The sequence below is a fragment of the Geotrypetes seraphini genome, chromosome 2, assembly GCF_902459505.1.
Source record: "Geotrypetes seraphini chromosome 2, aGeoSer1.1, whole genome shotgun sequence".
Classification (NCBI taxonomy): domain Eukaryota; kingdom Metazoa; phylum Chordata; class Amphibia; order Gymnophiona; family Dermophiidae; genus Geotrypetes; species Geotrypetes seraphini.
This window is the reverse complement of record NC_047085.1, coordinates 154,180,566-154,207,287: the sequence shown is the minus strand read 5'-3', so window position 1 is coordinate 154,207,287 and position 26,722 is coordinate 154,180,566. Positions and strand designations below refer to the sequence as shown.

The following is a 26,722-nucleotide window of genomic DNA, read 5'->3' as shown; positions in this document are numbered from 1 at the left end:
TGCCAGTGAGGAAATAGAAAATAGCACCAATAAAGGCAGATGCAGCAGAGGGATGCCTCTGGGGACAGGTGCAGACTGCAAAAATAAATAGCAGTGACTGCCAAATGATAATATCTGAGGAACACCTGGGAGGGATGGGAGGATTTGAAGAGAGGGCAAATGCTGAGCTCCCAGAGGAAGAGAGGGGAGTGAGGTGCCATTGCTGGAGGGGCCTGCGCCTATACAGACCTACCTATGACTATATCACCATATTATATCTAATATGCCTTTCAACATCACTTATGGTACTGTGTACCAACAGATATGTAGAAGCTTGCACTTTTAGTAAAGCATCTGCCCTGCCATAATTAAGTTATACTAGAAATGAAACACCTGACCAGTTCTCAGCTCAGAACAGTGCTTCTCAACCCTCTCCTACAGGTATACCTGGCCAGTTGAGTTTTCAAGATTACCACAATGAATATGTATGAAACAAATTGTGGTAATCTTGAAAACTCAATTGGCTAGGTGTATTTCCAGGAGATGATTAAGAGAAGCACTGACATGGAGTCAGTGGCATACGTAGCATATGTGACATCTTCTTTCCTTCTGTTCCCCTTCCAGAAACTTTATGCCTCCCCTTCCATCTCTCCCTTCACCCCATTGGTCTGGCATCCATCTTCTTCCCTTCCCTCCTCCAATGGTTTGGTATCTCCCTCCTCTCCTCTTCTTCCCTTCCCTTCCCTCTCCCACACCCCCATGGTCTGGCATTTCACTCTCCCCTCTCCTTTCTTCCCCCCCCACTTCCATGAGCATCTGCCCCCTTTCTTTCCCTCCAACCCAATTCCCCCTTATGTCTCTCTCCCCTTTCCCTGCACACCAATTCCATGAGCATCTGCCCCTTTCTTTCCCTCCAACCCAATTCCATCCAGTATCCTTCCCCCTTGCATCTCTCTCTCCTTTCCCTGCATAGCAATTCCATAAGCATCTGCCCCCTTTCTTTCCTTCCACCACCCTTCCATACCACTCTGCCCATTTCTCTCCCTCTGCCACAATTTTATACCACTCTGACCCCCCCTTTCTCTCCCTCCACCACCCTTCTATGCTCCTCTCTCCCTCCAAACCAGCAAGGTCCCTCGATGACTGCTTCTGCTGCCTCTGCTCCGGAAGACGTAAGTGACGTCAGAGGGGGTGGGCCGGCAAATGCAGGGAGTTGCGGCAAAGTCCTGCAATGACTGCAGCTGCCGGTCCACCCCCCTACAATGTCACTTATGTCTTCCGTAGCAGAGCTGGCAGATGCAGTCATCGCGAGACCTTCCTGCACTTCAGCGTGGCTGCCAACTCTGCTTCGGAATAAGAACAGCAGCCACTCTGAGGTACAGGTGCCGTTTAGAGCAGCGCGGGAGGTTCTGGACCTGGCTGGCTGTGTATCCCCCTTAGGGCTAGCACCCAGGGTGGTCCACACCCCCCGCCCCAACCTTGGTACGCCACTGGATGGAGTACTGCAAATCTTTTGGTGATGAATATTGAAATCTTGGGCTGAGCCACAGCATATTTTTTATGTAGCCTCAGCAATCCCAAATGACACAGTCATGCTAGTCTGTGGACAAAAGCATGTATCTGGGAAGCCAAGTATGTTAAGAAAGCATATTGTGCATGACATCATCCATGGAGCCTGGTATGGACAGTGTTAAAGTATACTGTCACTTTAAAAATATTCAAAGTCTCGAGACTGCTCATACCACATATACTGGTGCCTTCCCACACGACTATGGCTCATGGGACCATCAGTTCTTAGTTTTCTACAGAGCTAAGAAGCTGTGTTTCTTGGAATCTCTCCAAGTGCATCAGATTTTTTCACTTTTTTGCTTTCCCATTTCTGTTTTTCTTCAGTAATTTGGGGGGGGGGGGTTGTATTTTTTGTATTTGGGATTTTTTTTTTTGTGTGTGTGTGTTTTTTTCCCAGAAAATTTAGTTTTATTTTTCAAATGTTTTCAATTTGGGCCTTTTGGTCCCATGTAGCCTGATTTAGGCCAAATGTGTCGAGCCTTTCTCAGTTTGATTTTCATCCGACCTCCCAGGTACCACTGAGTTCTTTGATCTAGCTGCGGTGGAATTTCCCTCCATGTCCAGGGCTTTGAGTGGATTTAAGCAGTGCACTCTGTATAATTGGACCATTTCTATCACTGATTCATACAATTTGTGTCTTCAGTGCATCCCCAACACTGGCCAAATTCTTGTACAGTAGCAGCCCATTAGAGCTCACCAACTCCAGTTTGATAAACTTTTTGGTTTGACATATGAAATACCAGCTATGTCTGCTGCTTCAGACACCAGTGCGCTGCTTCAGGCCTTGACGTCAGCTGCAGTACCATTGATGTCTACTCTTCGCATGACATCCTCACCTTCACAGCCTTCATCGGGAGAAGTACACAAAAAAGCTAAGAGGCAAAAGCATCCTTCTCCCGCCAGGCATACCTCTGTGTCATCTCAAATGTCCACACCATCAGTGCATTTGAAGTAAAGAACACTGAGACCTGATCTCCATCTCTTAACTGGTGTCTCCTCTGAGGCATGCCTCGACATTCAGGTCACAAATGCCTCGACACCAAGGACAGCCTGTCCTCTTTATACCGCTTACTACTCTGGTACTGGCGCTCTCCTTACAGGATCAGATCCAACAAATCCTGCAAAAGGAGTTGCCTGAAATGCTGCACAAGCAACTGATACAGCTACCTGTCTCCACACCTTCAGTACCAATCCAGTTCGAGCAAAGCTCTCAGCTACCATCTAGAGCCAGATCTCTGACTCCACATTGATACCAATCGGTACCTAGAAAATCATCCAGGGAGCAGAGTTCTTCATCATGCTCCAGGCACTCTAGATCCCGCCACTAACGTTCCATACGAAGAACATCTCAAAGCATTTCTCTAGACAGTCCTCCATGTTCCACTTCACAACATCTTTCTCACAAGCAATCACCTTGACATCCATCCAGGCATTCTTCATTCCCAAGATATGACATTGATCATTATGATTCTGATCTGTCCATTCACTCCTCAGATCATAGAGACCACTCTGATGGGGACTCCTTATGGCATCCCTTCAGACCCTTCTCCTCGAAGGAGATAACCACCAGAAAATCTGTCTTTTTACCAGATTTATAAAACAGATGGGCAATTCTTATCAATAAAAATGGAATCTGAGGCTGATCCCAGGGCTGAACTTATGAATGCTTTAGATTATGAAGAATGGCCAAAGGACTGTCTCAACTTGATGAAGGAAGTTATGCTTAAAAACTGGGAGACGCCTATTAATTCCAGTAGCTCCCAGAAAACTTGACATTTTCTACCAAGTCCAGTCCTGTCCAGGGTTTAACAGACCACAACTTCATCAGTCCCTTCTAGTTGAGTCAGCATTAAAAATATCTAATAATTCAAGGACTTATGCCAGCAATCCGCCATAGAGAAAGGAAAATCCTGGATAAATTTGACCATAAAATCTTCCAGAGCCCCGTTAACAAGCAGAATCCTGAGCTATAATTTTTATATGACTTTCTGTATGAAGTCTCTCCTACAAAAACTACCTGCATTCGAGCAGTACCTTCCATCGGATCATTTGGACTTTCAAAATATTGTACATGACCTCTTTGAAACCAGAAAATATATGGGAAGATCTGTTTTTGATGCCTTGAACCTCGGCAGTTTCTATTGACATAAAAAGGAAGGCATTGCTCCATATCTCCAACCTCAATGCTAATATCCAAGAGAGGTTAGCCAACATTCCCTGTTTGGGAGATGATATCTTTGGTGACAAAATTGAGGAAGCAACTCAAAAAAATTAAGACTTGAGGGCTCTATGACCACTCTATCCTCCTCAAAAGCCTCTAAACCTCAGCTAAGAGGTTTTATACCCCAAGGAGATCTACACTAAGTGAAGATATTCTACATCTACCACCTCTACTTGAGCTCCACAGCAGACGCGGCTGAGGCAGCAAAGATCTCAAAAATTGCAACCCCAATCTCAGCAGAAATCTCAACCATCATTTTGACTCCATTCTAGAGAGCTTAGCCAGAATCCCACAACCCTCGTCACAGACTCTTCCTATAAGGGGTCATCTCGTGCATTTCTATCATTGCTGCGCTCACATTAGAACAGATCGTTGGGTCCTCAGCGTAGTAAGACAGGGATATGCCCTTCAGTTCCAGAAAAAAACCTCCAAATCATCCTCCAAGAGAGTTGTCTTTCAGTTCCCATAACAAAGCTATCTTTCACCAAGAGCTCTTGACTCTCCTCTAACTTAATGCATCAAACAGGTAAATCTTCAGGAGAGGGTCCGAGGGCGCTACTCAAGATATTTCCTCATATAACCCCCCCCACCCCCTTGAGATCTCAACAAATATCTAATGAAGGAAAAGGTTTGAATTCTCTTTCTGAGGTCCCTTTTACTACTGTCACAGAAGAACGACTGGCTTTGCTCTCTAGATCTCAAAGAAGCTTATACACATATTCCTGTCATATGACACACACAAAATACATACGTTATCCCAGGACAAGCAGGCAGCATATTCTTGACTGATGGGTGACGGCACCGACGGAGCCCCGGTACGGACAATTTTAGAGTGATTGCACTCTAAGAACTTTAGAAAGTTCTAGCTCGGCCGCACCGCGCACGCGCGAGTGCCTTCCCGCCCGACAGAGGCGCGCGGTCCCTCAGTTTCTTAGTTTCCGCGGAGCTAAGAAGACGCGTTTTCAACGGCTGTTGAAACTTTTTTCTCTTTGCCTTCCCGCTCGCGTAAACTTTTGATTATTATTAATCTTATTTCTTTTCTTTTTCTATTTGTAAAAAAAAAAAAACAAAAAACTTCATTTTTTCTTTAATTTAATCTTTCCCCGGCGGGGCCTTCTGCCACCATCGAAGCCTCGGCCTTCGATTTGGCTGAAGCCGTTTTTCCTTTCATGCCCCCTCAACCGGGTTTTAAAAAGTGCCAGCGGTGTGCTCGGCCTATATCTCTCACGGACCCACACAACTGGTGTTTACAGTGTTTGGGTCCTGAGCATCAGGCCTCCACTTGCACCCGCTGTGCCACTCTAAAAAAACGGACATTAAAAAATCGCCAAATCCAGCAGCGATTGTTGTTCGGTGCCGAGATGTCCGACCCCGTTCCATCGACTCCAGCTTCGGCACCGATTCAGTCGGCACCCTCTTCTTCGACGCCGCGTGATTCCGCACCGGCGTCTCACCAGTCAGGTAAGCCGGCTAAGAAGCCTTCCCCGCTGGAGCGTCCTCCGGTCTCGAGTGCAGTGAGTCCAATCCTGCCGACTGGGAGACGCCAGCGGAAGCGTTCCGCCCCTATAGAGGTGAGTCCCTCGACATCGGGCTCCTCATCTCCGGGGCGTCGAACGGCACCGCAGGTACCGCAGAAGAAAAAGGCGGTACCGGTGCCATCCCTCGATGACCGCATCACGGCCATCCTTCAGGTGCAGCTTAAGGACCAATTGAAACAGCTCCTTCCTGCTATCCTGGCTCCGAACCTTCCGGTGCCGGTCCGCACCGAGCTACCGGTACCGATTGTGGAACAGCCTGTGTTACCTGCTTCCACTACTTCGGTACCGCTTCAACTAACTTCATCGGTATCGATGCCAGTTCTTGCACCGGAGCCGAGAGCTCACCATCAATCGGTGCAGACTTCGGCACCGGTGCGACCGATAACATCTCCTGACTCGATATCGATGAGGTCGGGTAAGTCGTTACACAAAACCCGACACTTACAATCATCGACACCTGAGTCTCGGGACCATACTTCCCATGTCAGGGATCCTGATCTGTGGGGAGACTCAGAGGAACCCTTTCTTTCTGAAGGCGAATGTTCCTCAGAGGAGGAGGATTCAACTGTCCCTGACCCATCCTCCAAACAAGTCACTTCCTCTTTCTCCTGCTTTTTAAAAGAGATGTGTGACTCCTTATCCATTCCTTTGGAAGCTGAATCCAAAAAGTCCAAAGCTTTTTTGGATGCCCTTGATTTTGACCAGCCTCCAAAGGAATTTTTGAAACTCCCTCTTCATGACATCTTGAGGGAGACTTTCTATAAGAATTTAGAGACTCCTTTAACTGTCCCAGGGGCCCCACGTAAACTGGATTCTCTATATAAGGTAATTCCCATTCCTGGGTTCGACAAACCTCAACTTCCACACGAATCCTTGACTGTCGAATCCACCCTTAAAAAATCTTCAGGAGCCAGTGTATATGCATCGGTACCTCCTGGCAGAGAAGGTAGAGCCATGGATAAATTTGGTAAGAGGCTCTACCAAAATGCTATGTTAGCAAATAGAGCTAGCAATTATGCTTTTCATTTTTCTTTTTATTTGAAGCATCTCCTTACCACCATGGCTTCATTCGAAAAGTACCTTCCTTCACGAAAACATCACTCCTTCCATACCTGCTTGTCGTCTCTTTTTCAATTACGTAAGTTCATGGTTAGATCCATATATGACACCTTTGAACTTACATCCAGAGCGACAGCAATGTCGGTAGCTATGCGTCGCCTGGCCTGGCTTCGGGTATCCGACCTTGATGTTAATCATCAGGATCGGTTAGCCAACGCCCCTTGCCTAGGGGATGAGCTCTTTGGGGAATCCATGGACTCAACCACACAAAAGCTCTCTGCTCATGAGACACGCTGGGATACCCTGCTTAAAAATAAAAAGAAGCCTCCTCCGCCAAAACCATATAGGCAGCAGTCGGCCTATCAACGCCGCTTCACAGCTCGGCCATTACCTACCACTGCTCAGCAACCCAGGCGTCAAAGGCAGCAACAACGTCAGCCTCCCAGACAGCAGCCACAGCAGCAACCTGTGAAACCACCTCCTCAGCAGAAGTCACAGCCCTTTTGACTTCATTCTCCACAGTATAGCCAGTATTCCTATTCCTGCTCTCCTGCCTCAACCTATAGGAGGTCGACTTTCTCTGTTCCTCAGCCGATGGGAAGTTATCACTTCGGACCAATGGGTCCTCAACATCATCCAACACGGCTACTCTCTCAACTTTCAGACTCTTCCATCCCAAAACCTGCCAAAAGAGTCTGCTTTGAACAGTCCTCAATCTGCCCTCCTCATTCAGGAAGTTCAATCCCTCCTTCTTCTAAACGCTATAGAAGAAGTTCCTCAAGATCAAAAAGGGCAGGGATTCTACTCCCGTTATTTTCTAGTCCCCAAAAAAACAGGAGATCTCAGACCGATTTTGGATCTCCGCGATCTCAACAAACACCTGGTAAAAGAAAAATTCAAGATGCTTTCTTTAGCCATCCTTTATCCTCTTCTCAATCAAAACGACTGGCTATGCTCCCTCGATCTCAAAGAGGCATACACTCACATACCGATCCATGTAACCTCAAGACAGTATCTCCGTTTCATGATCAATCATTGTCATTATCAATACAAGGTGCTGCCCTTCGGCCTTGCCTCCTCTCCAAGGGTCTTCACCAAGTGTCTCATTGTGGTAGCGGCATTTCTACGCTCTCACCACCTTCAGGTCTTCCCTTACCTGGACGACTGGTTAATCAAGGCCACATCCGCTCAAGCAGTTCTACTGGCCACCAACCAAACCATCTTGTTTCTACGAATTCTGGGGTTCGAGATCAATCTACCCAAATCTCATCTCATCCCCACTCAGAGACTTCAATTCATTGGAGCGATCCTGGACACACTCCTCATGAGAGCTTTCCTACCATCCAATCGTCTTCAGACCCTTCAGTCTCTTTGTCAGCAGGTGCTTTCACTGCCTTCCATCTCAGCCAGGCAAATGATGGTACTCTTGGGGCACATGGCATCTACAGTTCATGTCACGCCCCTTGCACGTCTTCACCTGCGCACTCCTCAATGGACCCTTGCTACTCAGTGGTCCCAAGCGACAGATCCTTGCTCACGACACATATCTGTGACATCATCTCTTCGTCAGTCTCTTCAATGGTGGTTGGTATCCTCAAATCTATCCAGAGGTCTTCTGTTCCATCAGCCTCCTCATCAACTAGTCATCACCACCGACGCCTCTCTTTATGCATGGGGAGCTCACTTGAACGAGTTCCAGACTCAAGGTCTTTGGACAGCCCAGGAAAAGAAGCATCAAATCAATTTCCTGGAACTCAGAGCGATGTTTTATGCCCTCAAGGCCTTCCAACATCTTCTCTTTCCTCAGGTCCTTCTGTTGTGCACAGACAATCAGGTTGCGATGTACTACATCAACAAGCAGGGTGGGACAGGCTCTCGCCTTTTATGCCAAGAAGCCCAAAAGATCTGGAATTGGGCCATAGATCACCATCTCTTCCTGAAAGCTATCTACATTCAGGGAGCACAGAATTCTTTAGCGGACAAACTCAGCAGAATTCTCCAGCCTCACGAGTGGACACTCGATCCTGTAACTCTGCAGTCTATCTTCACTCAATGGGGCACTCCTCAGATAGACCTCTTTGCAGCTCCTCACAATCACCAGCTGCCCCTATTCTGCTCCAGACTTTACTCTCCTCACCGTCTGGCAGCGGATGCTTTTCTCCTAGACTGGTCGAATCTGTTCCTGTACGCCTTCCCTCCTCTGCCTCTAATGTTGAGAACCTTATTCAAGCTCAAGAGGGAACGAGCCACAATGATTCTGATTGCTCCGAGGTGGCCCAGGCAACATTGGTTCTCCCTTCTACTTCAACTCAGTTCCAGGGAACCTTTTCTTCTTCCTCTGTTTCCTTCTCTGCTTACGCAACAGCAGGAAACCCTTCTACATCCCAACCTCCAGTCTCTACACCTGACAGCTTGGTATCTCTCGGGCTGACATCTCATGATACTCTTTTATCTCAGCCTGTTCGTTCCATTCTGAATGCCTCCAGGAAACCAACCACTCTGCAATGTTACCATCAGAAGTGGACGAGATTTTCCTCCTGGTGTCTTCTTCATCATCTTGATCCAACTTCTCTGGCAGTGGAGACATTGTTGGATTATTTGCTTTCTTTGTCTGACTCTGGCCTTAAGTCCTCTTCCATCAGAGTCCACCTCAGTGCCATTGCAGCTTTTCATGAGCCAGTCCATGGAAAACTTCTCTCAGCTCATCCCCTGGTATCCAGGTTCATGCGAGGGCTTTTCAATGTGAAACCACCTCTTAAAGCCCCTCCTGTTATCTGGGATCTCAATGTAGTTCTTTCCGCCTTAATGAAGCCTCCATTTGAACCTTTGGCTACTTCTCCTTTCAAGTTTCTCACTTGGAAAGTGCTTTTCCTTATTGCTCTTACCTCTGCCAGGAGGGTCAGTGAGCTTCATGCACTGGTCGCAGATCCACCTTTTACGGTTTTTCACCATGACAAGGTGGTTTTGCGTACACATCCAAAGTTTCTCCCTAAGGTTGTCTCTGAATTCCATCTCAACCAATCCATTGTTCTACCTGTTTTCTTTCCAAAACCTCATTCTCATTCTGGAGAACAAGCTTTACATACTTTGGATTGTAAAAGGGCTCTGGCTTACTATCTAGAGCGTACGAAACCTCACAGATCAGTTCCCCAATTTTTTCTGTCCTTTGATCCAAATAAATTGGGACGTCCCGTTTCTAAACGTACGTTGTCTAATTGGCTGGCAGCGTGTATTTCATTCTGTTATGCTCAGACCGGACTGACACTGGAAGGTTCTGTCACGGCCCATAGAGTCAGAGCAATGGCAGCTTCTGTAGCTTTCCTCCGTTCCACTCCTATTGAGGAAATCTGCAAGGCTGCTACTTGGTCCTCAGTTCACACTTTTACATCTCATTATTGTCTGGATGCTTTCTCCAGACGGGATGGACACTTCGGCCAATCTGTTTTGCAAAATTTGTTTTCCTAATGGCCAACCTTCCCTCCATCCCTCTTTTTGTTAGCTTGGAGGTCACCCATCAGTCAAGAATATGCTGCCTGCTTGTCCTGGGATAAAGCACAGTTACTTACCGTAACAGGTGTTATCCAGGGACAGCAGGCAGATATTCTTGCGTCCCACCCACCTCCCCGGGTTGGCTTCTTAGCTGGCTTATACTAACTGAGGGACCGCGCGCCTCTGTCGGGCGGGAAGGCACTCGCGCGTGCGCGGTGCGGCCGAGCTAGAACTTTCTAAAGTTCTTAGAGTGCAATCACTCTAAAATTGTCCGTACCGGGGCTCCGTCGGTGCCGTCACCCATCAGTCAAGAATATCTGCCTGCTGTCCCTGGATAACACCTGTTACGGTAAGTAACTGTGCTTTTTCGAATAGCAACACACCATCTAGGATTTGCAGTCAACTATCAGAAATCCCATCTACAGACTACTCAAACTCTAGAGTTCATAGGAGCTCTCCTAGATACAACTTTTTCAAGCATTTCTACCACAACAGAGGCTCGACAATCTGGTTTATATCTGTTGAAAATCTCTTCTCTTATGCCTCACCGCAAGTCAGATGATGCGGCTTCTAGGACACATGGCTTCCACAGTGCATGTAGTTCCATTTGCTCTCCTCCATCTCAGGATCCCTCAATGGATGCTCTCAACTCAGCGATTACAAACCACACTTCAAATCTTTCCAACACTTCTGACACAGAATGAAGACTCTCTTCTTCATCCCAATCTACACTCATTAACTCTCATAGCATGATATCTCTCTCTCTCTCAGTAACTAGGTACTTTTTCCACTCTCTACCCCAATATCAGCCATCATAGAGCCTTCCAGAAAACCTTCTACATAATGTTGCTATCGCTTTAAATGGACTTACTTCACACTCTTTAGATTCCTTAACTTGTCCTCTCCCATCGGTTTGGAATTACCTGTTACACATCTCGGATTCTGGCCTCAAGTCTACTTCATTCCATATTTATTTAAAATTATTTATAACCCGCCTATCCACAAATCTGTTGCAGCTTTTCATGCATTAACAGTGCATCCTCCAGTTTCTAAATTCATGAAGGGCCTTTTACATACCAAGCCACCAATCAAACCTTCTCCAGTTGCTTGGGATCTTAATGTTATACTTTCAACCCTGATGAAGCCTCCCTTTGAACCACTTGCGACTAGAGAGTTGAGTGGGGAAAGAAATCCCACCCGACCCCGCCAGATTTCCCTCCGTCTCCACCCGTCCCCATGAAGAATCCCCGCCCGTTCCCATGAAGAATCCCCGCCCGTTCCCCCCTAAAACTTGCCTGGCCCCATAAAAAGCAGCAATTACTTCTGACAGGATCATCAATTCCACAGTTTCTTTTGTGTTTGCGCTGCTGTTTTCCTTGTGGAATCTTTTTGGTGGAACCCTTTTTTTGTTTTCTGTTCAGGTAATTAACTTATAAACCCCCCTCTTTTCCTAAGGGGTGCTTGCCGATTTAGCGCGACTAAATGCTAACGTGTCCATCAGGATCATCGATTCCACAGTTTCTTTCATGTTTTAACTGACTGCAGGCTGCCAAATCCTGCCTCTCCGAAGCACCTCCTCCTGCCCGTTGGCTGTCAAATCCTCCTGCCTCTGAACACATATTGGATAATGGGTGTGAAGGGGAGGACAACAGGGAGGGTGGAAGGAAGGAAAGATGGGGTCAGGAGGAAAGAGATGGGACAGAAAGATGTTGCGGGTGAAGGGGAAGAAATAAGAAAATGTAAAGCTACTAGAGAAAAAGTGAGGAGAGAAGTGGAAATGGTAGAACTGTGTGGTTATTGGGGGAATAAAAAGGACATGTGTGAGAGGAAGAAAGCGAACACAGGTGGTAGAAATGTGGTAATGGGGAATAGGAGACCAAGTAAAAGTGAGACAGGATATGGGAGAATTAGAGCATGAGAGAAAGAGACAGAAAGTTGATAAGCACCTCCTCCTGCCCGCTGTGCTCACTGCTGCTCCATCCTCGGCTCAGGTCTGAAAACAAAATCACTTGATTCCTTGTCTCCTGCCTCCTCGGGTCAGTCTCTTCGAGTCTCACCAGTATCGGGGCCTTCGGTGTTCTGGGCAGATCAGTAAATACATCCTCTGTCTTGCCGACCAATCAGCAAGCAAGGCTTTCAGCTGTGTGTGTGCTGAGCTCACTGCTCAGCATGGCTGTTTCTGCCGCGGCACCGGACTGGTATCTCAGCTGCATCACCGGAATTTAGGTAGGCATCAGGAAGTGGAACCCCGTTTCCATCCCCGTGGGCCGGGGGGGGGGGGTCCCTGTGGGAGTCCCGTAAACGGGGGGGATCCCTGTTCCCGTACAGACCTTTGCTTGTGACTTCATCGTTCAAGTGTCTCACTTGGAAAGTAATCTTAGTCTGCATCACATCTGCACACCGAGTCAGTGAATTTCAAGCACTTGTTTCAGACCCACCTTAAACAATTTTCTACTATGACAGAATGGTTCTTTTAATGATTCTTTGCACTTATCCCAAGTTTCTCTCAAAGGTTGTCTCAGAATTTCATCTGAACTAGTCTATAGTCCTTCCTGTCTTTTTTTTCTCATTCTGGTGAATCTGCACTTCTCACATTGGACTGTAAACAAACTCTGGCTTATTATTTGGATCACACCAAAGCTCACAGGACTTCTACTCATCTATTTCTATCATTCAATCCAAACAGGACCATCTCCACCTGGCTGGAGTCTATATCTCCTTTTGCTGTGCTTGGGCTGGACTGTCACTCAAAGGTTGGGTCACTGCACATAGAGCAATGGCAACTTCAGTAGCTCACCTATGCTCCACTACCATTGAGGATGTCTGTAAAGCAGCCACTTGGTCCTCTGTTCATACATTAACATCCCACCACTGTTTGGAGAATCATTCTAGATGGGATAGTTGGGTTGGCCAAGCAGTTCTATAAAATTTATTTTCTACTTAGAAGCCAACTTACCCTCCAGCCCATTTTTAGTTTTAGCTATGGAGTTCCACATGCGAGTGTATGCTGCCTGCTTGTCCCCTAGGATAAAACACAGTTACTTACCTATAACAGGTGTTATCCAAAGACATCAGGAAGATATTCCCACAACCCTCCCACCTCCCCTAGTTGACTTCTTAGGCTTTTTTTTATTGAACTGATGGTCCTGCGAGCTGACATCGGGTAGGAAGGCACTGGCGTGTGTGCAGTACGGGCAGTCTCAAGACTTGGAATATTTTTAAAGTGATAGTATGTACTGGGACCATGGATGACATCACCACACATGAGAATATCTGCCTGCTGTCCTTGAATAATACTTGTTATAGGTACTGTGCTTTGTCAGCCTTCATTCCTGAAACGTTTATTCTCACAATCATTTTATTTCTATGAGATATTCTAAACCTGCATTTGAAAGCACTTCCTTTATAATATGCAAAGCAGTTTACAGGCAGGTTTTAGGGTAACTCATTTGTAAAGTTCTGGTACAAATCAGTGGAGCAATTGCTTGAGTAAGTGAAATTTTTAAAAACTGAAAACTTTTAATATAACCTCTTAATGAGCTTGGGGTAAGTGGACATTTCTAGAATTTAAGAACTAAATCATTTGAAGGAGCTGAAAATTAAACCATACCCGAGGCCTTGTATTACTTATGTGTACTAATTTGGGGGATAACAGTTAAACTGTAAATTCCTTTATAAAAATAGTTTTAGATCTTAAAAGAAAAAGCTGTACTTAGCTAGTTTCCGTAGAGTAAACTTGAATTTTCTGTAAGAGAGATTATCCCAGGACAAGCAGGCAGCATATTCTTAACGCATGGGTGATGTCACCGACGGAGCCCCGATACGGACATTTTAACTAGAAAGTTCTAGTTGGCTGCACCGCGCATGCGCAAGTGCTTTCCCGCCCGACGGAGGAGTTCGTGGTCCCCAGTTTCTTCGTTTCCGCGGAGCGAAGAAGACGCATGTGTTTTCAACGGCTGTTGAAAAACTATTTTTTGCCTTCCCGCTCGCGTATTTTTTTCTTGTTCTTTGATTCTTTTTTTCCTTTCGGATTCCTTTGCTTTTATTTCAAAAAAAAAAACTCGTCCAGTTTTCTTATTTTTTCGGCCCGGCCCCGGCGGGGCCTACTGCCACCATACAGGCCTCCGGCTTCGATTTTGCGGAGGCCGTGTTTCCCTTCATGCCCCCTCAACCGGGCTTTAAGAAGTGCCAGCGGTGTGCACGCCCGATCTCTCTCACCGACCCGCACAATTGGTGCCTGCAGTGCTTGGGTCCGGAGCATCGGGCTGACACCTGCACCCGCTGTGCGACTCTTAAAAAGCGCACATTAAAAAATAGGCAGATCCAGCAAAATCTTCTCTTCGGCACCGGATCTGCCATGGAACCTGCCGCGACGTCGACAGCATCTCAAAAGTCGGCACCGACTACTTCGACACCGCCAGATCCTTCTTCGGGGTCGCTGGCCCCAGGTAAGCCGGCTAAGTAGCCTTCCACTTCCCTTGAGCGCCCTCCTGCCACAGTTGTGACGCCGGTCCTCCCGGCACCGCACCGACCCCGCAAACGCTCCGCTCCGATATCGGTGAGTGCCTCGTCATCGGCCTCCTCATCGCCGGAGCGTAGAGCGGCACCTATGGTACCGAAAAAGAAAAAAGCGGTACCGGTACCTCCCCTGGACGACCGCATCGCGGCCATACTCCAGACCCAGTTACAGGAGCAGCTGCAGCAACAACTCCAACAACTGTTGCCGGCACTGCTGGCCTCACACCTTCCGGTGCAAGACCGGTCCGAGCCTCGCACGATCCCATCGGTGTCGACCCCCTCGGTACCGCTTAACACCTCCATGCCGGTGCTCTCGGCTGAACCGCACCATTCCCAACCTGCGGTACAGGCCCATTCCGATGCCGACCCCTCCCGGTACCAGGAACGGCACCGGTCTTCCTCTCCCGGTACCACCTCGGTCCGCTCCGGCAAGTCTCTCTCCAAGACCCGCCATGCCGAACCCTCCACACCGATGACCCGCCGTGCACACCCCGACATCAGGGACCCTGACTTATGGGAAGAATCCCCGCACGGTACCGAGGAAGACGCTTCCTCGACGGACGAGGAACCCTCCTCGATTGACACCGGTTCAAAGCCCGAACAGTCCTCTTTTACCAAGTTCCTCAGGGAGATGTCGGCTGCTCTTTCCATTCCTTTAGAGTCCGACTCTAAAAAGTCCCAGGCTTTTCTCGATGCCCTAGACTTTGAGCAACCTCCCAAGGAATTTCTTAAGTTACCCGTCCATGACATCCTACGGGAAACTTTTTACAAAAATTGGGAGAACCCCCTCACTGTCCCCGGGGCCCCTCGCAAACTGGATAGCTTATACCGGGTCATTCCAATCCCAGGGTTTGACAAGCCTCAATTGCCCCATGAATCTCTCCTGGTGGAGTCCAGCTTAAAGAAAACTCAGGGCTCCAGTGTCTATGCCTCCACCCCTCCTGGCAGAGAGGGCAAAACGATGGATAAATTTGGCAAGCGCCTGTTCCAGAATGCAATGCTGGCCAACAGGGCAAATAATTACACCTTTCACTTCTCCTTCTAAATGAAGCATCTGGTGCAACAACTCTCCTCCTTGCAAAAATACATTCCTGAACGTAAGGTCCCTCTTTTCTAACAGCAAATTTCCAGTCTGCTCCAACTTCGTAAATTCATGGTACGCTACATTTATGACTCATTTGAGCTGACCTCTAGAGCATCTGCCATGGCTGTTGCCATGCGGCGTCTGGCCTGGCTGAGAGTTTCTGACCTCGACATTAACCACCAAGACTGCCTGGCTAACGCACCTTGTCTTGGTGACGAACTCTTCGGGGAATCCCTGGACTCAACCACCCAGAAACTCTCAGCACACGAGACTAGGTGGGACACTCTGGTCAAACCCAAAAAGAAGACTCCGCCTGCTCGCCCCTACAGACAGCAGTCCTCCCACCAACGCAGGTTCTCGGCCAGACCTCTCAACCCGCCTCAGCAACAACCTCGCCGTCCTCGTCACCAGCATCAACCTCAGGCTCGTTCCCAGTCTCATCAGCCTGCCAAACCTCTCCCTCCGTCAAAACCATCTCAACCCTCTTGACTCCTTTCTCCAGGGCATAGCCAGTCTCCCACCATCATTGCCTCTTCCTCAGCCTATCGGAGGACGCCTCCAACTCTTCCTCAGCCGTTGGGAGGTCATCACATCCGACCAATGGGTCCTCAACATCATTTGCCACGGCTACTCTCTCAACTTCCAGACTCTTCCACCAGACAATCCTCCCATAGAGTCTGCTTCTCACTCCTCCCAATCCCTCCTCCTCCTGAGGGAGGTTCAATCCCTCCTTCTTCTCAATGCCATCGAAGAGGTACCCTCAGATCAAAGGGGTCAGGGATTCTACTCCCGCTACTTCCTGGTTCCCAAGAAGACAGGAGACCTCCGTCCCATCCTCGATCTCCGGGACCTCAACAAGTGTCTGGTCAAGGAAAAATTCAGAATGCTCTCCCTTGCCACGCTTTACCCTCTTCTCTCTCAACACGACTGGCTATGTTCCCTAGACCTCAAAGAGGCCTACATTCACATTCCAATCAATACGACTTCACGTCGCTACCTCCGGTTTCAGATACAGCACCATCACTACCAGTACAAAGTGCTACCCTTTGGCCTCGCATCATTGCCCAGGGTGTTCACCAAGTGCCTTATTGTAGTGGCGGCCTTCCTCAGGTCTCACAACCTCCAGGTGTTCCCCTACTTGGACGATTGGTTGGTGAAAGCACCTACGTCTCCGCTTGTGCTACAAGCCACTCAACACACCATCTCTTTCCTCCATCTCCTGGGGTTCGAGATCAACTACCCCAAGTCACACCTGCTTCCCATGCAGCGACTTCAGTTCATTGGTGCGGTTCTCGACACAACTCTGATGAGGGCGTTTCTCCCCTCCGACCGACAACGGACCCTGCTCCACCTCTGTCGTCAAGTGCTCCTTCATCACTCCGTCCCAGCTCGGCAGATGATGGTCCTCCTGGGCCACATGGCCTCGAAGGTCCATGTGCTTCCTCTGGCGCGACTCCACCTCAGGACACCTCAATGGACTCTAGCCAACCAATGGTCGCAGACCACGGTTCCTCTTTCTCATCCCATCTCTGTGACATCGTCTCTTCAGCAATCTCTTCAATGGTGGTTGAACTCCTCCAATCTTTCCAGGGGTCTACTCTTTCATCTACCCCCTCACTCCATGATCATAACCACAGATGCCTCCCCCTATGCGTGGGGAGCTCACCTGGGAGATCTTCGCACCCAGGGACTCTGGACCCCTCAAGAGCGTCAACATCACATCAATTTCCTGGAACTCAGGGCCATGTTCTATGCCCTCAAGGCCTTCCAACACCTTCTCTACCCTCAGGTTCTTCTCCTGTGCACAGACAACCAAGTCGCCATGTACTACATAAACAAGCAAGGCGGCACCGGATCTCCCCTCCTCTGTCAGGAGGCCATCCGCATCTGGACCTGGGCCACGGCCCACAGTCTCTTCCTCAAGGCTGTCTACATCCAGGGCGAACAGAACTCCCTGGCCGACAATCTCAGCCGCATCCTTCAACCTCACGAGTGGACTCTGGATCCTCCCACACTCCGCTCCATCTTTGCTCGGTGGGGCACTCCTCAGGTGGACCTATTTGCAGCTCCTCACAACCATCAGCTGCCCCTTTTCTGTTCCAGACTCTTCTCTCTTCATCGTCTGGCCCCGGATGCATTCCTACTCAACTGGACGGATCGGTTCCTCTATGCCTTTCCTCCACTACCTCTGATGTTGCGGACGTTATTCAAACTCCGCAGGGACAGAGCCACCATGATTCTCATCGCCCCACGGTGGCCCCGCCAACATTGGTTCTCCCTCCTGCTCCAGCTAAGCTCCAGAGAACCCATTCCTCTTCCTGTGTTTCCTACTCTACTTACACAGCAGCATCAGTCTCTACTGCATCCCAATCTGTCCTCGCTCCACCTGACAGCTTGGTTTCTCTCGGGCTGACCTCTCCAGAGAATCTGTCTCAGCCTGTCCGTCGTATTCTGGATGCCTCCAGGAAACCAGCCACCCTCCAATGTTACCATCAGAAGTGGACCCGGTTCTCCTCTTGGTGTCTACTACATCACCACGATCCCACCTCATTGGCGGTGGAAACTGTACTGGACTATTTGCTCTCTCTATCCGACGCTGGCCTCAAGTCTACCTCAATCAGAATCCACCTCAGTGCCATCACTGCGTTTCATGAGCCTATCCTCGGAAAACCTCTCACGGCTCACCCCCTGGTTTCCCGGTTCATGAGGGGCCTCTTCAATGTCAAACCACCTCTGAAGCCTCCTCCAGTCGTCTGGGACCTGAATGTGGTTTTATCTGCCCTCATGAAACCCCCTTTTGAGCCTCTTGTCACAACTTCGCTCAAATTTCTTACCTGGAAGGTGCTTTTCCTTATTGCCATCACCTCTGCCAGGAGGGTTAGTGAGCTGCATGCACTGGTTGCCGACCCACCTTTCACTGTTTTTCACCATCCTAAATTCCTTCCCAAAGTGGTCTCGGAATTTCACCTCAACCAGTCCATTGTATTGCCTGTCTTTTTCCCTAAGCCTCATTCTCATCCTGGAGAACAGGCGTTGCACACGCTGGACTGTAAGCGTGCCCTTGCATACTACCTTGACCGTACCAGGGCTCACCGCTCGTCCCCTCAGCTCTTTTTGACCTTCGATCCTAACCGTCTAGGTCGTCCTATCTCTAAACGGACGCTTTCCAACTGGCTTGCTGCCTGCATTGCGTTCTGTTATGCTCGGGCCAGTCTCTCACTGGAAGGTGCTGTCACGGCCCACAGGATCAGAGCTATGGCTGCTTCTGTGGCTTTCCTCCGTTCCACGCCCATCGAGGAAATCTGGAAGGCTGTCACTTGGTCCTCAGTTCACACGTTCACTTCTCACTACTGTCTGGATACCTTCTCCAGACGGGATGGACACTTCGGTCAATCTGTGTTACACAATTTATTTTCCTAATGGCCAACCATCCCTCCTCCCTCTCTGTTAGCTTGGAGGTCACCCATGCGTTAAGAATATGCTGCCTGCTTGTCCTGGGATAAAGCACAGTTACTTACCGTAACAGGTGTTATCCAGGGACAGCAGACAGATATTCTTACATCCCACCCTCCTCCCCGGGTTGGCTTCATAGCTGGCTTATCTTAACTGGGGACCACGCACTCCTCCGTCGGGCGGGAAGGCACTCGCGCATGCGCGGTGCGGCCAACTAGAACTTTCTAGTTAAAATGTCCGTACCGGGGCTCCGTCGGTGACGTCACCCAAGCGTTAAGAATATCTGCCTGCTGTCCCTGGATAACACCTGTTATGGTAAGTAACTGTGCTTTCTCTGGCAGGCAGAGTCTGAATTTCCTCCTGCCCACCCCACACCAACTCACCCCAAGCTCATTTTCTTTACTTATAGTTTTAATTTAAATAGTCAACTATCCTACTTAGTACAACAGGTGAACAAGTTATTACATTTCATTACACTTCTCCCTCCGTATCCACAGGGGTTAGGGGCAGAGCCGGCCCACAAATTTTAAAAAAACGTGAATAATATTTGGGCCTGTTCTGCCCCTAACCCCTGCTTCCCTTCGGCTGTTTTAAGCCCTGTAAGCCCCCCCCCCTTAAGCCTTACCTGGTGGTCTAGCAGGTTTTCAGGGCAGGAGCGAGAGATTACGGGAGCTCAAGGCAGCCATTTCCTATGAGCGATCTGCATGGGGCAGGAGCGTGGGAAGATCGCTCCTGCCCCGAAAACCCGCTGGACCATCAGGTAAGGCTTAAGGGGGGGATTACAGGGCTTAAAATAGCCTGAAAAATTAAAATGACTTTTTTGTTTTAAAATCACGAATAACCAAATCCGCAGATGCTGAAACCCGGAGTCGGAGGGGGAAGTGTACTTGCTGAGACTCAAACACTAAATAAAGCATACAAATTATTTTAAGGCTCTCTATACCAGTCTTAATAGGATTTAAGGCTCTCTATACCTAGTACCTTAATAGGATTTAATTAATCATCTCTATAATAAGATGCAGAGAGTAGTCCAGCAGCAAGAGGGGAACTATCAAGCCTTTTCAACCACAGTGTCATTCTCTTATTATCTCCCAGTTGACAAGAAATTATATGTGTGCTCGCTGCAAAGAACTCCTGGCTCTCGGAGAACAAGTTGCAGCTAAAGGTTAGAGTTGCAGACTTGGAGGCGTTGAGGGAGGTACATAGAGGAGACCTTGTAAAGAAGTACCACCTCCAGTCTGGCAGCCCTTGTGCTGCCTTGGAGGAGGGAGGTCTTCTAAAAGGAGAACATCACTATGGTGATACAGGAAATGATCCTGTAACCAGGACTTGCCCACTAGGAGATGCAGATTTAATATCCTCTTGCACCAAGAATCTACCTTCAGGGGCTTCTGCCCAGAAGGGAGGAATTAAGAAGCCATTCTAGTGGGAGATTCAATCATTAGGCAAGTAGATAGCTGGGTGGTTGGTGGGCCTGAGGATCACCTGGTCACTTACTTGCCAGGCACAATAAAACGATGCTGAACAATTTCCACTAACCAGTCAGTGGCGTACCAAGCCGGGGGGCGGAGGGACGGTCCACCTCAGGTGCACACTATAAGGGTGTGCATAGCCGGCACACCAGATCCGTAACCTCCCGCCCTCCTCTGCCTGCTGCTGCTTTCCTGAACCAGCAGCAGCGGCAATAAACTCAATGCAGTCATTGCGGGACCTTCCTGCACCTCCCTGTGGCTGCCGGTCCACCCCCTCTGATGTCACTTCTTTGTTCCGGAGCAGAGCCGGCAGCCGCGGGAAGGTCCCACAATGACCGAATTAAGTTTACAGCCGCTGCTGCTGCGGTGCACAGCTAGCACACCAGATACAGAACCTCCTGCCCTATTCTGCCGCTGCTGCTTTCCTGAACCAGCAGCAGCAGCAGTAAACTTTAAATTCAGTCATCACAGGACCTTCCTGCACCTCCCTGTGATTGCCGGTACACCCCCTCCGACATCACTTCTTTGTTCGGGAGCAGAGGTGCAGCAAGGTCCCGTGATGATTACATTTACAGTCGCTGCTACTAGTATATAGTAGCTGTGGGGAGGTGATGGGGTAAGATACTGGTTGGCAATGGGGTGGAGGGAGAGAGAAGGGAGCAAGATACTGGTATGGAAGGGTGGTGGAAGGAGAGAAAGGGGACAGATGCTGATGGAAATGAGGTGAGGGGAAGAGAAAGGGCAGATGCTGATGGAAGAGGGGGGTGGATGGAGAGAGAGAAAGAGTAGACATTGGATGTTAGTGGGGAGGAGAGAGGGAGAGCCTATGCTGGATGGAGGTGGAGATGGGAGAGAAGGGAGCAGATGCTGGATGGGGATGGGAGTAGATGCTAGATGGAAGTGGGTAGGAGAGAGAGAAAAAGGGGAGCAGATTTAGGAAGGAAGTGGGGCAGTGAAAGGGGAAATTGAGGAATGGATACTAAGAATTTAATCTAGACAGATGCAGAAAATAAATTGAGAAGGAAGAAGAAGAAAGGGAAGGGAGAGGAGAGAGTGAAATGCCAGACCATGGGGGTATGGGAGAGGGAAGGGGAGGAGAGAAGAGAGATGCCTGACAATTGGGGAAGGGGAGGAAAGAAGATGGATGCCAGACCAATGAGGGTGGAGAGAGAGATGGAAAGAGAAGGCAGATGGATTTTGGAAGGGGCATAGAAGGAGAGAAGCTGCCATATAGAAGGGGCAGACAGTGGATGGAAGGAAGAGAGTAATGAAAAGATGAGGAAAGCAAAAACCAGAGAAAACAAAGGTAGAAAAATGTTTTCTATTTATTTTTTTGCTTCAATACTACTTTAGTGTTGATAAATATTTATAAATAGAAAATGGATATAAGGTGATCTTTTTATTGGACTAATTGTAATATATTTTTGACTAATTCAGAGACCAAAACCCCCTTCTTCAGGTCAGGACTGGATACCATAACAGCAGTATACTTTACTGACCTGAGAGAAGAGGTCTTGGCTAGAGAATGACACGGGAACAAATTTTTCCCCATGGGAACTCATTTTCCCGTCCTGTCTCCACGAGTTCTTTTCCTGTCCCTGCCCCGTTCCTGCAAGCTCCATCCTCATCTGCACAAGCCTCAATCACTTTAAATTCCTAAGTGTTCGAGGCTTGTGCAGTTAAGGGAGAGCTTACAGGAATGGGGCAGGGATAGTGATAAAACTTGCGGAGACGGGACAGGGAAATTGAGTTCCTGCGGGGATGGGGACAAATTTGTCCATAAGAACATAAGAATTGCCACTGCTGGGTCAGACCAGTGGTCCATCGTGCCCAGCAGTCTGTTCACGTGGCGGCCCTTAGGTCAAAGACCAGTGCCCTAACTGAGACCAGCCCTACCTGCGTACATTCCGGTTCAGCAGGAACTTGTCTAACTTTGTCTTGAATCCCTGGAGGGTGTTTCCCTTATAATAGCCTCTGGAAGAGTGTTCCAGTTTTCAACCTCTCTGGGTGAAGAAGAACTTCCTTACGTTTGTACGGAATCGATCCCCTTTTAACTTTAGAGAGTGCCCTCTCGTTCTCTCTACCTTGGAGAGGGTGAACAACCTGTCTTTATCTACTAAGTCTATTCCCTTCATTATCTTGAATGTTTCAATCATGTCCTCTCTGTCTCCTCTTTTTAAGGGAGAAGAGGCCCAGTTTTCTCTAATCTCTCATTGTACAGCAACTCCTCCAGTCCCGTAACCTTAGTCACCCTTCTCTGGACCCTTCATGTACGGCGACCAGTGGTGAATGCAGTATTCCAGGTGGGGGTGTACCATGGCCCAGTACAGCGGCATGATAACCTTCTCTGACCTGTTTGTGATCCTCTTAATCATTCCCAGCATTCTGTTCGCCCTTTTGCTGCTGCCGCGTATTGCACGGACGGCTTCATTGACTTGTCGACAAGTACTCCAAAGTCTCTTTCCTGGGGGTCTCTCCGAGTACTGCACCGTGTCATTCTGTAGTTTTGGTCTTTGAAAGCTAATTGTAAAATGCATTAGTCCAATAAATTGGTATTATCTTATTTTCTATTTTTGTTTTATTCCCCCCTATCCCGCCCTTTTGGCCTCCTTTTACAAAGCCGCGGCAATATTAGCTCTGACGCTCATAGGAATTCTGTGAGCGCTGGAGCTTATACGCCATGACCGGTAATAAAAAAGCCTAATGTGGCTTCATAAAAGGGGAGATTTATGAAGCTACATTTAGGGTTTTTTTAAAATCACTGGCTGCAGAGGTAAAAGCTCTGATGCTCATAGAATTCATATGAGCGTTGGTGCTTTTATCACCACAGCCTGCAATAAAAAACCCTAACACACCTTCATAGAAGGGGGGGAGTGTTATTTGTTTATTTGTAAAGTGATAGTTGCTATTTCTCTGTTTTTTTCAAATTTACATCTGCTATCTTATATTTTGCACTATATTAGGAGATATGCATCTCTGTTTCTGTGTAATGTTGCATTACAAGCAGAGTCCAGTTTCTTAGTGATTCAGTTCAACTTTTATCTACAAATTTCTATTTTACCTCCCTTTACTAAACCGCCCATGGCAATAACAGCTCTGATGCTTAGTGGAATTCTATGAGCATCAGAGCTGTTACCACTGTGGCTGGTGCTAAAAGCCACACTCTGGTTTTGTGAAGGGTGTGGGGGGGGGAGTGTTGGTTTATGATTACATATTCCATAATGGGCGTAGGTGTTTTCTGTGTTGTGTGTATAAAACACATGGTTCTCTGTTAGCATTGACTGTGCAGGATTAATCTGTACTACTCTGGCTTATTTAGTTTTATAATGAGTGTACTGTATTGTGTTACTACTCACTGCAGTCTAAAAGATGCTGCTTTTTCCTAGGTATACTCTTGTTGTGCGATGTGTGGATTGTTATTAAAAATCATGTTTTTCTTTTTTTTTATCTTTATTGATTTTCCAAACTATCAAAGTGCAATAAACAATTGGATGTACATATAATAATGTTAGAAAAAGTATCCAAATGACTAATCAAGAAAAACATAAATATATAGGTTCCTTCAATAACCTTTCCTACATTAATCTCTGTAAAAATCAAAGATATCCCCAACCCTCCCACCCACTCCTTGGATATGTAAGTTATAATCAGAAGTTTTTCATATAGATGAGAAGGTGTAAAAAAATGATGGGGCCCAGGTATCATATATTCTAGGTACGCCACTGTAACTAATAGTCATGTTCTTTTATAAGAAATTTTATTTAATGTAGAGTTTTCTTCTTTCAGTAACACTTGTAGAATTCTGAATCACAGATTCTACTTCTTTATAAAACATTTCATTTTTATCTCATTCACAGAATACTTTTTAAATTCTGCCAACTCTCATCAAGAAGCTGTAGAACAAACTATTATGGCTTTACAAATGGATTATGACAACGATGTCAAGTATTTTGCAAGTATTCATCCTGCCAGCACCAAAATAGCAGATGATGCCATGAGCACTGCCTCTTCTACTTATTAAGTAGTTTCTGAATGTTACTACTATTACAATTAAAAACAGAATCCTCAAATGTTCCAAATATGAACGGTCTGTGATGACCACTGCGCCAACAGCAGACATCTCTTGCCTGACTGGTAACAGGTCAACGTTTCAAATGCCTGATGTCAGGGATTTTAAGAGTCAAGGAAGTGTGTTGCTGAATTCTCTCAACTTGACTTTGCAAACAAAAATAGCTCAGAGGATTATTTTTACCACCGAAGCCTTAAATCTTCTGTCTTCCTCAATTTTAGAAACTTGAATGGGTGGAGGAGTAATTTTCATTATAGGAAAGCTGTTCTTTCTAGAGGCCTACACCACTGTTCTCTCCCAAGGATATCTTTCAAGTTTTGTTCTTAAAGGTAGATAATAAATAAAGAACGGTTGATTGCCTGCAAGGCAACACTTGTACCACAGTGCATCAGAGGACTTCCAGTATTAGATATGAAAGATTTCTAGCCAGACAGAGAGTTTACCAGTGCTGCGTGCAGTGTGTAACTTTTGTCATACCTTTAAGTGTGAATAGTTCTTGAAGTGTGTAAATGAAAGTGGGTGGGGGGGCATTGAAATGTTGATTTCTTATAAGGGCTCAGTGCTAGCACTACATTAGATTCTTGATCTTATTCCTTAAATGCAGCATATTGCTGTACATGTTCGCCAACAATTTTGTGAGTACCCGTGTCCTAATTTTTTTCGTGCTGGTCATGACCTAAAGGAAACTTATTAGCACATGTACTTTGTCAGGTATTTTTAACTTGATCATGATCAGCTCTGAGGTGCATCATTTTTCTTCATATACTGTACATATATCTCTGACCACTCTCGGGAGTGGGGCAGCCTTTAATCATGTTGTTTAAAGCTTTGTTGTGACACAAGTTAACTACTTGTTCAAATAAAATTTATTAATAAGATTTTACAACCTTTATTCTTTTTTTTGAGGGGGAGAATGGGATTGATTAAAAAGAAATGTTTTTGAAGAGAGTACTCTGGAATTATAATGGTCTTTTTTATACTTTGCACCTTTTCATAATGAAACAACTTTTAAAAATAGAAGTGAAGACAAGAGAAATTAATTCAGTACTTTTATTGATAAATGCAACTACTCATTATTTGAATTTTGAGTTCTTATAAAAATCAAGTTAGGTTTAATTATTAGTTTGTAAAGTAACCTCAAGGTTTGATGTTGTTGAGATCCTTGATAAAGACCCTTTTTTTGTTATGCATTAACTTAGGTACCCTCAGAAGAATTTTTGTTCTTCTGACTCTGTGCTGCCCTCTTATAGAAATTGTAGGCATGAGTAAGACTAGAACACAAGACCAAGGATATTCTGGCCTAGATTCACTAAACCCTATGACAAAGATATCCATCCATTATTAATTAAATCTACGTCTTATGAACATTTTAGAAAACTGCTGAAAACTTTTCTTTTTTCTAAATTTCTGATCAACTAGATTTCTGTATATCATATTATTCCTGTATTTTTTCATAGCATAAATCTTTTGTTAATTGCATTGAACTTATGGCTATGCGGTCTAAAAATCTGCTATTATGTTATGTAAACCCCCCTTACCTTTCCAATCCGTGGCCGAGTCTTCCCGGGCGACCGATTCAGTAAGCCTCTACATGCAAATTAACTTGATCGGAGACACGCCCCACAATGACTGCATGGATCGCTGCAGAGCGATCCAGATGCATGCTCAGACCATCTTCTTTGCTTGTAGATCAGCGGTCTCAAACACGCGGCCCGCGGGCCACATGTGGCTCTCTAAGTTTTATTTGCGGCCCACAGTCTGGACTGGATCATTCCCTTCCTTTTGGAGCAGCAGCGGGTCTAGCCGGTTCGTTCCGTTCAAAGACGCGGGTTGGCGGCTCCTTGCGCTATACACTCCTGCATCGGAAGCCTCTCTGACATCACAACATCAGAGAGGCTTCAGACGCAGGCGCGGATCTCGCAAGGAGCCGCCACCCGCGGCTTTGAATGGAATGAGCCGGCGAGACACGCTGCTGCTCCAGTGGCATACCAAGGGGGGGGGGGCAGTCCGCACAACTGGTCACCCTCCACTGTTCTTCCTAGAGTGCGGCTCGTCTAGAGCAGGGGTGCCCAACTGCTTCCCTTCCCTTCTCACCGCTGCCATCGGGGAACAGGCCGGCACCATGCTCTTTGATCTCCCTGCTTCTCTCGCCGCCCGACCTCAATTCTGACGTCGAGAGGACGTTCTGGCTAGCCAATCGCTGCCTGGCTGCCCGGAACGTCCTTTCCGACGTTAGAATTGACATCGGGCGGCGAGAGAAGCAGGGAGATA

At 47.3% G+C, this 26,722-nt stretch overlaps 1 protein-coding gene across 7 annotated transcripts in view; it reads left to right on the top strand.

The window, feature by feature from the left end:
- Nucleotides 1-25,334, top strand: part of PPP4R1 (protein phosphatase 4 regulatory subunit 1) — a 354,086-nt gene extending 328,752 nt beyond the window's left edge. For all 7 annotated transcript variants that reach the window (XM_033934064.1, XM_033934063.1, XM_033934068.1 and 4 more), the window contains one exon: nucleotides 24,240-25,334. In XM_033934064.1, coding sequence (XP_033789955.1) covers nucleotides 24,240-24,403 — 164 coding nt within the window. In that variant the 3' untranslated portion in view covers nucleotides 24,404-25,334. The remainder of the gene's footprint in view (nucleotides 1-24,239) is intronic.
- Nucleotides 25,335-26,722: the final 1,388 nt, after the last annotated feature.